The 12,280-nt window shown below is 35.7% G+C and overlaps 1 protein-coding gene across 3 annotated transcripts in view; it reads right to left on the bottom strand.

The window, feature by feature from the left end:
• LOC142351748 (WD repeat-containing protein 19-like) overlaps nt 1-12,280 on the bottom strand; it is a 378,166-nt gene that overhangs the window by 166,887 nt on the left and 198,999 nt on the right. For all 3 annotated transcript variants that reach the window (XM_075403894.1, XM_075403893.1, XM_075403895.1), the window contains 3 exons: nt 5,189-5,311; nt 2,324-2,554; nt 1,635-1,701 (listed from right to left, as the gene is read on the bottom strand). In XM_075403894.1, coding sequence (XP_075260009.1) covers nt 1,635-1,701; nt 2,324-2,554; nt 5,189-5,311 — 421 coding nt within the window. The remainder of the gene's footprint in view (nt 1-1,634; nt 1,702-2,323; nt 2,555-5,188; nt 5,312-12,280) is intronic.

Below are 12,280 nucleotides of genomic sequence, written 5' to 3'. Positions count from 1 at the left end.
CTGAAATAATCAAAACGTAACCGACTAACATCGGGTGAATTGCTCTCAAACGACCGGCGAGCGCTTGGCTTCGTTAGTAGCTAGGCACGGTTTAGTGAGGCAAGCTTTAGCTTAATTGAAGGGGCATAAGTGAGCGCAGCAAGGTCCGGGGTACTGTTGGGGTGGCAACAGTGGTGGTGGTGGGGGGGGGGGGGGGTCATTCTCTCGCCCTTCGCACCATAAGTGTGTCTCCAAAACAGATTCTGTTAATCGCATACTTGAAGACTAGTAAGCTGAAAGGCACTTGATGCCCATAAAACAGGCAAAAAAATAAAAACTAGGCCGAGGAGGGAGAAAAAAAGCACAATAACATAACGGACTAACGTCGGGCGAAGTGCTCTCAAACGACCGGCGAGTGGTTGGCTTGGTCAGTAGCTAGCCACGGGGGGGTGGAGCCAATAGTGGGGGTGGGGGGTCAACAAAGGGGGGGGGTGTCAACCTCTAAGAACCGCCCCTCACACCATAAGTATAAGTATAAGTCTGCAAGACAGTTTGAGCTGAAACAGACCTGAAAGGCTCTAAGAGCACTTAATGCCCTTTGGGCGCTACCTGTTTGTTTCGTTTATGAGGACGATGAGTGAAATGCGTCAGACGAAAAATTGGTCAAGCGAAAAATCTCATAAAAAAGACCAACAGGACTAATATAATTGCTACGGTTAGCTAAATTCTAAGTTACGACTGAATTCTGCAACAGGTTATTAAATTATTCAAAAAACGAAGTTCACTCCACAAGTTCAGCGTAAATTTGTCTTGTTAAACAATTCAGCAAATGCTACTAATTAGACGAGAAAAAATAATGGGAGCTTCAAAAGTTATTATACGGAAAGTTACTTTAACTTAGCATAACTCATAACACACAAAACCTCCAAATTTCACAAATTTACATCGGTGATGTTTTAATGGAAAACAAAACCAACTAAACGTCGGAAGAATTGCTCTCGATAGACTAGTGGGAGCTCTAATTAATTGCAGCCTGCATCAGTCGGGGGGGGGGGGGGGGCTAAATGGGACTAAGAAGTTCAATAGTGGGCTTCAAATAACCATATTAGAGGTTAACATTTACCACTGTTAAGATTTAAAGTGAAAATGGCACCAGTTTCGGCGCACTTTTCATTTGACTTTTAGTATTAAATTGCCGCCAGTTGAATTCAGCTGCTTGAAATTGTGATTGAGAGAGAATTTTAGATCAGGCGAAACGCAAAAAGTCAAGGGCGTAAAAGTCACTTGAAAAGTCAAAATTGTCAAGCGAAATTTTGCATAAAAAAGACACACACATTTACAATAATTGCTTCTCTACGATAACAATTAATAACTATCCGCTTAATGTGCTGAAAACTGCTAAATTATAAAAGAAATTTGAACAAAATTCTACAAATTAAGTGGATAATTGTCGAATTTTCTCCTGACAGTTTCGTGTTCTGCGCGGCTGACGGCGAGCAGGTTTTGCACAATTGCAGAAAAAAAGTTCGACAGGCATCTAAAATGTATTTCAAAGGTACCTTGTAAGTGTTTGAATAGTAATCACTGTATAATGTACTAGAATGTCTGCGTTGTTTATCATCAACTGATGGCATTGAAGTGTTTGTTTGTCTAACCGTAAATGCTGTCCCGAACATAGACAAACGTGTGAAGATTCTTGTCATCGAAGGTCACGAAAATGTGCTGAAACACAAAATGCACTGTCAAATATCGTTGAGGCAAAAAAATGGACCAATAGGCCTATTAAGAGTGTATTGAAGATCTTTGAAGCTGGACGGCGAGTATTAAGTCAGTTTAGGCCCATTGATATAGATCTTTTAGAAAAGAGCAAAGGGTGTCTTAATAGGAAAATATTTCACTAAGATGCTCGTCAAATTTCGCCTTTATCAAAGAAATTAACTTATGAAATTCGAATGCAAATTATGAACATCGAATTCAAATTGAAAAGCACAAAAACAGCATATATAATAAACACAAAAATCTGCAAATATAATTTTTGCAAAAAACTTAAATTTAAATTTTCCTCCCACCCTCTAGTCCCAGAGAGGGCACTATACAGCGATTGGGGTTTTTCTATAGCTAAAATCTGCTGCACAGAAAAACTCAGTTGCGGGTATAGTATCTTTTCTCTCCCTAAATGATGGTAGGAAAATTATATTTATTTCTGTAGTTGGCTATATATTTGTAGTTTCTCTATATATGCAATTTTTTGTAGTTGGAAGATCTATATGTCATGTAAAAAGTCATTGGCTATAATTGGATAGACATTCGAATTCCTCGACACAATCAATTTACGGTGCGTTACCTTATCCTGTTCGTGGTTCTCCCACAGAACCCCATCGACCTTAGTTGGCAGATCCTGAACGGGTACCATGACGTCATCAATTGGGGAGTAGATGAACGCCTGGTTTATCTCGTCCAGAGCTAGTAGACGTGTTCCAGTGATCTCCGGAAATATTCGAGTGACTCCTTTCGAGTGTTGGAAGTGAGTGATGGAACACCACTCTTCGAGGGAGAAATAGTTGATGGATCCTTTCTAGAACATTAGAAAAGGACGTTGGGCATACTGCATGTCATGGTTTCACAATAAGTAATGATCCATACATAAATGTTTATTTGTTTGACACAAATAATAAGAAAACGTATAAAAAAATTCACAGCCAAGTGCTACTTGGACAAAATTGTCCAGGAATTCTGTTGATGAAATGAGCGCAAAATTTCAAAAATATTATTTTTCAAAATAAGTAGTGTCAAAATCGTGAAAGCTGTTATCTATGAATGAAACGAATAAATATATTCAAACATGACTAACTAGAGAACCTAGTAACATATCATTGGTGAGACTAAGTGACAGAAAAATAGAAGCAGCTACAAGAATCGAAAAGCAACTAATAATTTTCGATAATAGGTTTTGTCACATTCGTTAAAAACCTTCAGTTTTAAAATGAAAATATTAACTCGAAAATTCCTGATAAAATTAATAATGGAATCGATCATTAATGAAACAAAACTACACAAAAACTAGACAGCGAAAAAAACCGCAGAACCCATAAAAATTTTTTTGAACGCAAATTGTGTCATAGTCGAAAAACGTTAGATACGAATCAAAACTTTCAATTGATTCAAATTGTGACTCATAAGAGAGCTACTTAGAGCCGTCCTTTTCTTAAGAAGAACAATAAAAGAGGAAAAAAAACAAGTCCTGTCGAAATCCTTAAAACGGTTTGATTGCTATTCAACTCACTCAATTAATATGAATTATTATCAACAGAGAGCCATTGAGACCTCTCATTAATGAAACTGAATAACAAAACTAACAGAAAATCTACAAAATAGGCAAAATCTTTAAAAAAGCACATATTTTATGAAGACAAATAGCGTCTAAGCCCTGAAAACCAGTAGTTTTCTTTTGTGGAGTTTGAACTGTAACTATGCTTTTTAGAGCAAACGTATCACCTTTCAAACGAATTTGCAGAGAAAACAGCAAAAACAGAAGTCAAATTGCCGCAAATGAAAAAAAAATTGCTCTCAAAAATCAAACATAACCGACTAACGTCGTGCGAATTGCTCTCAAACGACCGTCGAGCGGTTGGCTTCGTCAGTAGCTAGCCACGGGAGGGGGGGGGGCACCGCGGGCTGATCGGGGGGCAACACTGGGTTGGGGGGCAACAGCGCGGTGGGGGGTGAAGACAATAGTGGGGATGGGGAGTCAACAGGGGGTGGGGGTGTATCAACCTCTAAGAACCGCCCTTCACACCATAAGTATAAGTCTCGAAAACAGTTTGAGCTGAAACAGAGCTGAAAGGCTCTAAGAGCACTTAATGCCCACTGGGCGCTACCTGTGTATCCCGTTTTTGAGGACGAAAAGTCAAAAGCGTCAGACGAAAAATCGGACAAGCAAAAAATTGCATAAAAAAGACCGACAGGACTAATATAATTGCTACAAACTTCGTTTGGGAGCAATTAAAAATCTTTTTAAACATCTTTTTCTCAATTGACTTAAAGCTGTTTGAAACATGTCACGCCTTCTAACTACTCGCTTTTCGCTCCTCTTACTACTCCGGCGTGATTAAAGTCACCACTGAAATTTGACTTCTGATTGACAAAAAAAGGTTAAAAAAGTGTAAACAGATCTTAAAAAAGGCAGCACACCAATACAATTCAAATTCTTTGAATTGTAAGAAATAAAATAGGAACGCAATAATAGCCTGCTGTGAAGCTGTGGACGGCTATTAAAAAGTAAATAAAAAACACTCTAAAATTTTGGATGATTGCCCCCAAGTTCTACATCTACATAAAGTTTCCCAATTTATCATAAAACAAAGATAAATAAATAAACAAAATAAAACAAATGAACAATCTTCAGGCAAAGAAAGGACGTCAAAAGTGAGAAAAATTTAATAAAAAGCGAAAAAAATAGAATGGGGAGGAGGGAGCAATTAATCGTAGCACACATTGTTGGCCCTATTTTTTAGTAGCAAGTAATTTGCAATAGCGGGACGTGTAATTCTTGGTGGAAGATTTTTAAAAACATAGCTGCCAGATTCACAGGAATTAGTCAAGTAGTTTCCTCGATAGGCAGTGTCAAAGCGATAAAAAAATTCCCTTCTAATTAATTTCTGGAATGTATTTCGATTAAGAACTTGTATAACTTATTCTGCTTCAATTAGCTGCTCTCAAATAACCACCAATTAGAGTGACACATACTCAGTTGACCTTAACCTGTAATTAAAGGAAAAAAAGTCATTATGAACGTGGGGACAGTCATTTTGAGAGTGATGAAAGTCACATGTGACAAACATAAACCGAAAAACTTCGGACAAATTGCTCTTGAACGACAGAAAGCACAACTTAATTCAGAGGGATCTGAGGCTAAAAGAAACTTTTTTATGAGTTCAAAAAAGTACTAAAAAAGCGGGATTCAAACCCAAGACCTCCGTCGTCCTAGACTTCAGTACTCAAACACTCGGATATCAGGCCCTTTTACACTCCTATCCTACAATCTCATTTGTTTTGGAGATGTAAACTTAAGTTCTCTAAAAGAGCAATTTAGGTCACACAAAACTACTACTGTGGGGAAATCCTGAGAATGAGATTGTCATGGTACTCTCTTAGTAAGCCAATTAGTAAGGCTATTATCAAGACAGTTAAATGGTATAAAGGGTCTAACGTTAGTTGCGTAAATGAAGAACTGAGGAGTAAGGGCAATGGTGGTGATTGTGCCCTCAATCTGGGGATTCTCAGGAAACAGTTTGCTGGATGTGACGTCATCCTCCAGAGAACTGACTCCGACCTGTGAACAAAAACAAATTGATAGGGCTCTGAGGCGCCAGCAATGTGCAAACTGCATCCTACTGGACCCGAACCAGCATCTCTTACAAGATTACTGTCCTAACCGTTACACCAACTGGTTAGCCAAGTATACGTTGAACAAGTAGAGCTTCATGTCAAGCTTATCATATGCAAAATTTACATTAGGTTGATCTCTCAACCTTCTAACACTCTCAACCGTCTAAGTAAGCCCGACTCCTGTGCAAATAGACCAGTACTGGATTCGAACCAGCATCTCTTACTTGCAAGCCTAGTGTGCTACCCATTTACACCAACTGGTCTTAAGATCTCAAACTTGGGCATCCCTTATAGCCCATTCTATGGTTCTTCCTTGTTCCCCAAGGTTCCCTCTCAACCCTCCAACACATTACTCAATTTAATAGAAATATTACCCAAAATTTTCAGTTCAAAACTTTCAAACCACTGTCTACAGACCCGTATAATCTAAAACGTATATCGGATTTGTTAAGTTTCTGCCCCCCCCCCAAGCTTAGGGAGGTGCATATTATTTGCACCCCCAGACAGACGTGTCAGAGCACCTGCTCTATATTTGGGGGGACCATAACGTACTGGGGGGGGGGGGTCACAAACAGAAAAAAAAATCTAATTATATTTAACAAATCTAACCTCGCATAATCTAAAACGTATAACAAATTATCATCATCTATAAGCAAAGTAACATTATTGTCCATTTTTTGATCCACAGGTCATAAAGTTGGGTAAAGTTCCAAAAAGTACATATCAAACACAAAAAGAAACAGCACAAATGAGTACTTGACTAATTTTAGTTTCAAAAATCATATCATGATTTTCTCGTCATGGTAACCATTGTAAGTAATATTATGAATCAAACTTTCGTGTCACACAATCACACTAGAAGAAACTAAGAATGAAAGCCCATAAGTTGCTCTCCAGAAAGAAGTTTCTTGAAACAGTGCCTCATAGTATGGTCTCTGGTGCAACGTGTTTTAACACGTCAAAAAAAATTAACTGTAACACAAGGAGGAAATTTATTATATTACTGGGTTACAATTTTAATTCCAAAAACCGTCTCTAAAAAGTTAAATCTAAAAAAGCGACCAAGAAGAGGTGAAATATTAAACATGAGGACTGATCGAATAAATATGAACACTGATCGAATATCAGATAAAAACGTTCAAAATGTGTTCAAATGTTATGACCGGTTTCTAATTGCTTCATGCGTACCTATAGAGAACAATTTCTTCGAAACATTCATATTGACTGAATTTCTTCTATAGCTCAAAGTAAGCGATCAATTATGACGTTTTTGTTTGTTTTTCAGTGAAAAAATTGATTTTTCAGTGAGTTGTTGCACATTTGAGAATTCAGTTCATTAAACCATACTCAACTCAATTTAATTTGATCATATAAAAAACCGACTTTAGTAGCAACAATTGCTCTCGAATGACAGGCGTGGCGTAAACTTTTTATGGGTGTGCAAAAACATCAGACAAAAGTAGGGTCCGAACCCCAACCTCCTGAATCCGATTACTTCACCACCACAGAGGCATTAACCACTCAGCCATCAGGGCTTCGTCACTGTATCTCTAACAATCGGTTTTGTTTGAACAACAATGAATATTACCACACGGTTGTTATCGCCACCGAGAAGTTATCAAACTCCGAGCGAAGCCCAGGTGTTACGATAACTTCCACGGCAATAACAACCGTGTGGTAATTTTTTTTAATCAACGCTTGTTGCCATCATGTCTGTTTTTTTTAGACTACAAGTTTATCAAATTGTTTCCATCATTAGAATACGAGTTTATGACCACTCTTTTATCGCCAATGATTACTTAGTAACAGTAGCGACAAAACAGTGTGATAAACTCGTAGTCTAATGCTGAAGTGTTTTTCCAGTGTCGATCGGGCATTAAATTTTATTACACTGGCAGTTTATTCAACTGCTATTATCGCAACAGGTGTTGATTAAACTTTATTTCGGAATCAGAGCAACCAAAATCACTCAAAAATCAAGACGAATTGCGGGAAAAAGTTACTTGAGAAGCCAAAGATTATTCTAGAAGATAAGCGCAAAACGGTCACGCAACAATTTTGCATAAAAAAGACACACACTTTAACAATAACTGCTTCTCTTTCGAGAGCAATTAATAAAGGAGATAAGACATTTTCTCATGATTTCTCAACATTTCTTATGTCTAAAACCCGAACATACCGACGATGGCGAGGTGAAGACGTAAGGGCTTTCGTCGTTTTTGTCTAATTAAATACGAACATATCGACGACATTTTTACGTTTAAAAAAGGCGGCTTGTGGACTATGGTCCCCTCTATCAGTATCGCAATTTCACAATAATTTTATACCTCCCAGGAACGTTCTCTCCCAGGATGCTAGCAAGGGTCTAAATGAACAGCAAAACAACTCAATGGGGACATACAGTCAAATAGGCGAAAAATGCCCACACAAAAAATTGCATAAAAAGACCACCCGGAGGCAAATACCTGCTAAAACCATCAACTGCGAGCAATACAATGCGTTCAATTGTGCTTCTTCCATCGATAGAGTATAAGTATTAGACTAAAAAATGAAAAAAAAATAATGCATTTTTCGAAAAGTTAAAACAAAATTTGTCTCAAAAGCTTTCCATTACTTACAATAGAGGATATTGTTTTAGACACAAAGATTCCAAAATTTAACAACCCTATTTATTTCACCAATTATAAGCGTATTCTCACAAATTCGCAGACTGCAAAAGTCAACATTAGCTCTAAGTTGAGACACATTTTAGCTCATTATCATTATTTTTTTCCAATTTAATTTTCTTGTGATAATTTTTAGTACAGCAACCTACGACCCAATTACGCACATCTAAAGGAGCTGCTTACAGCAAAAGCTTCTGGCTGTCTCAACTACTTTTTATGGTCCATTGACTCAAAACAAATTCGCAAACTATACAACCATTTAAATGACCAATTCTTGAAATCAAGAAATATGAGAAAGAATTAGACGCACTTTCATGAAATAAGTATCGAATTTTGTTCGTTTGTTTTTCTTTCCTTCCCAGCAGTTTACTGGGAAACATGAAACTAAGCCCTTTTGCTAAAACTGACTTTCCTGTTCAATAGTTTACATAAAAGACGATCAAATGTTTTAAATTCTTGTGAACTCTTCAGTAAAAATTAATACAATTTGTTGGGAAAACGCGCTCAATTAGAGCGCAATATTTCAACTTATTTATCCCAAATTTGTCTTTCGGTCCAAATTTTCCTACCATATTTAGCACAAACAAAATTCCAGAAAATTGAATTATTTGATCAGTTTTGTTTTTTAACCCCAACCCTATCGGTTTTATTAAGTTTTCAATGTTTAAATTGTAATATGGCACAAAAGCAATTTTTCATGTTACCAAAAGATCTGAACAGTAACCCTTAAAATCAATCTTTCAGAAATTCTTCAATCAATTGTCTTCAAGCAGTTTGACTCTTCAGAACTTTGATATTATTCAAAGTTGACCTTAAGGGATAACGAACAAGCTAACTAAATAAAATTTGTATTACTACAGCAAAATAATCTCGTAAAATCAATTTCAGCTGACCTAATAGATCGATGAAATTTGTTCTGAGGATTTACTAACCTATCTTCATTTTGATATACATTTATATCGCAAATCAGGCTCTAGCATCGTTCAAGAATAGCCTTCGAAATTCTCGGTCATCCGTAATATTGACTCCTTTAATTGACTCGCCACGTTTCCCTATTATAGATTTGTTCTTGAAGTTTAATTTATACAAATAGTGTTTGAATTTTCGCTTGAAAATAGTTTTTTGTTGAGATCTTTCAAAACAATCTTTCGAAAGCTGGAATTCAAATGATTATGGCTCATCAAAAGCGTTATTTATTTATGCCTCACTGCCTCACATAAGCATAATTTTTTCGAGGATTTTGGTGTCTTTTTTGTGTTATAATCAAGAAAATGGTTTTCTACGTGATCTCAAAAAATAAAACGGAAAGATTCATGTTTCACTTTTATTTTGTGTGAATTTGTTTAGTTTTTAATGAAGGCTTTCTCTTTCTTCTCAATTTTGGCAATCAAATTATTTTGATAATTTATGAAACGATCTCTGGCAAAGTTGTGATGTAAAAGCGGCTAATAATTTTTTAGAGCAAAATCACTATTATTGTTTTGAAAACCAATGGCCGAATTAAATCTAAAACCAAAAGATTCACTTCAATAAGTTCTTAGCTGTACATTTAAATTGTAAAGTCATAACTTGCTCCTATATCATTCATCTTTCCTAATCATTCTTAAACACCTTTCTTAAAAACAGATAATCAGCAAAATTGCACTAACTGATAGGAGAAACCCTGTATTATGCTGTTCAAATAGCAGCAACAGTTCCAGCCCAGTCCGTTCCATTTAAAAGTATGGGCTATCATCAAAATTATGCTCCGATCAACATTAGTACGAGGGTTTAGAGCGACTATTTTCAATGAGGGTTTTCAAGTAGAAACATAGCTGACAGATTGCCAGAAAATAGCCGCAATAGATTTGTAGATCGGTAGTCTAAAAAAACAGTAAAAAAAGACAGACCAAAAAAATTCGTCTTTTCATTGAAGGCTGATCTGTTATATTTTGATTAAAAATCTGTATAAGTTATTGCTGCCTCTATTAGCTGATCTCAAATAACCTTCATTTAGAGTGACACACGCCCATTTGACCTTATCTCTTTGAATTAAAGGAAATAAAAGTCAATTTCAAAGAGAGGAAGTCATTTTTCAAAGTGAGGTAAGTCAAGTGTGACCAAAAAATTAATCACGCGCATGAACAAAAAACTCGCTCCACTAAGAGCGAAAAATGACGTCACACATGCAATTCAGTTGAAATTGCATGAACGAATGAACAAAAAGTGGCTGTGACGTCATATGGTCGTAACAAAAATCATGACGACGAAATAAAAAAACATAGCAGGACAAGTCCTGAAATACAATTCAAAGAATTGAATGAAAAATTTAGATTTACTCTACATGAACAGCAGATCAATTCAACGATGCCAGCCACAACACAAACGAAATCATCTCAAAAAATTGAGAAACAAACAATCAAACAAACTAAACAAATATATAATCCTTGATAAAACTTTTACCCCTAAGGCAAAATTTGACCCATTTAAATATACCTTTTTCAAAAATATGTTCAAAACCAAAATTTGTTTCTGAAATTGGTGCAGTATTATATCTGCAAGGCCAATTCATTGGCCCTTGAAGATCGATTAACTCGGAAATTTTCAAAAACTAAAAATATCAATTGAAATTTAATGAAATGTTGCTGAAAATCGTGACATTAATATCGTAAGAATCATTTCTTGAAAAATGATTCTAGTGTCTCTAGAGGCTATCCAGTAAAGCAATTCCAAGTCTTAAAAAAATAATTGGTTCAAAGATCGATAGGCAATAATTTTTATAAAAAATTTCATATTTCAAAAAACAGAAATTCGTTCTATTAAAAAGTTGAAAACCATCCAATTACCCCCGGCAACTATTTAATAACATACTATCAAACCCTGTATTAGTTTATCTGGCTACTCAGGCAAGAAAAATTGAATAAAAGACAAATGTCTTGATAAAAAACTTAAAAAAGTTGCAATTTTTATCAAAAAATTTTCAAAATTCGAAAGTTTAAATTGTTGAAAACAAATCAATTGAAATAAACAACTATGCAGTAACTGTTTTGAGACCATGGAATAGGTTTCCTGGCACTTGAGAAGGGACAAATATCAAAAATTGACGAAAACTTTAAGAAACTTCAAAAAAATTGCAGATTTTATTAAAAAAAATGCTAAAATTCGAGACATTAAAATGATGAAAACCCCTCCATTGTAACTAAAAACGATACAGTGCCCTATTATCAAAACTTAAAGGAGGTGTTCCCTGGCCCCTGGAGGTGAAAAAACGGAAAAAATGACAAAAATTGTCAAAAAACTTGAAAAAAATTGCAAAAACTAGTATCATTTTGTGTGTTTGTGTTTGTAGTACCAGAACATATAGCTCATAAACTGGTCATAACAAGTACCTTTTTCCCGCAAAAGCCCTTCATCAACTTTTAAAAACTTCAACTTAAGACTAATCAAGCAAAAAACTTAAAAAAATCACAAAAAACATGAAAAATTGCACCATTTTGAGCCCAAAAACTCCTAAAAATGACCTTTTAACCTTCAATTGAGGCCATCCCAGCAGCTGCAACACTCTAAAAACTTGAAGGACTACTAACGTCCACTTTGGGCCTCTAATGAAACTTAATGCCCGCTGGACTTTACCTGTTTATCCCGTTTTGAAATATCCAAGTCATTGAAAAATGTGTGAACACATCTTAAAAAAAAACCACAGCGCCCCAATACAATTCAAATTCTTTGAATTGTAAAAAACCAAGAGAAGGCCAATGATAGCCCCAGCTATCGCTGGGCAGCTATTAATAAAAATGCATCATATTTTAAACAAATGTTTCAGGAAATTAAATTTTTTCGAGAAGATATGAGAGGTTCCAAGTTTTCTGTTGAAAGTAAAGTATTTTAGTTCACATTTAGACGCAATTTCCGAGAAAAAAACACTCTTTGATAGCCTATTTAATATAATTCTTCATTAGTTCATGATTGAAATCTAAATAAATGGCGAAAGTAACTAAACTTTAGATACAACCCTTTGGAAAGAATGTTGGGACACTTTTTGCGCTAAATTAAGCCAAATCGGACAGCAGATAAATTTTTCATTTTTTTCAAATACTCAATGACAAAGTTCGAAAAGTGTTAGTTCACTAAGTCCAAAATTAAGGGTTTTCGGTCCTTCTATCATCTAGCAGAGTTATCAGGGTTCAAAAATTGCTACTTTAATGCCATTTCAAGAACTATTTCAACTTTTTTGCAGTTCCGTTACCCTCTTTCTCCCTCTTTACCCA

The sequence above is a fragment of the Convolutriloba macropyga genome, chromosome 13 (genome assembly GCF_964194025.1).
Source record: "Convolutriloba macropyga chromosome 13, txConMacr16.3, whole genome shotgun sequence".
Taxonomy (NCBI): Eukaryota; Metazoa; Xenacoelomorpha; order Acoela; family Convolutidae; genus Convolutriloba; species Convolutriloba macropyga.
This window is presented reverse-complemented; position numbering and strand designations above follow the sequence as displayed.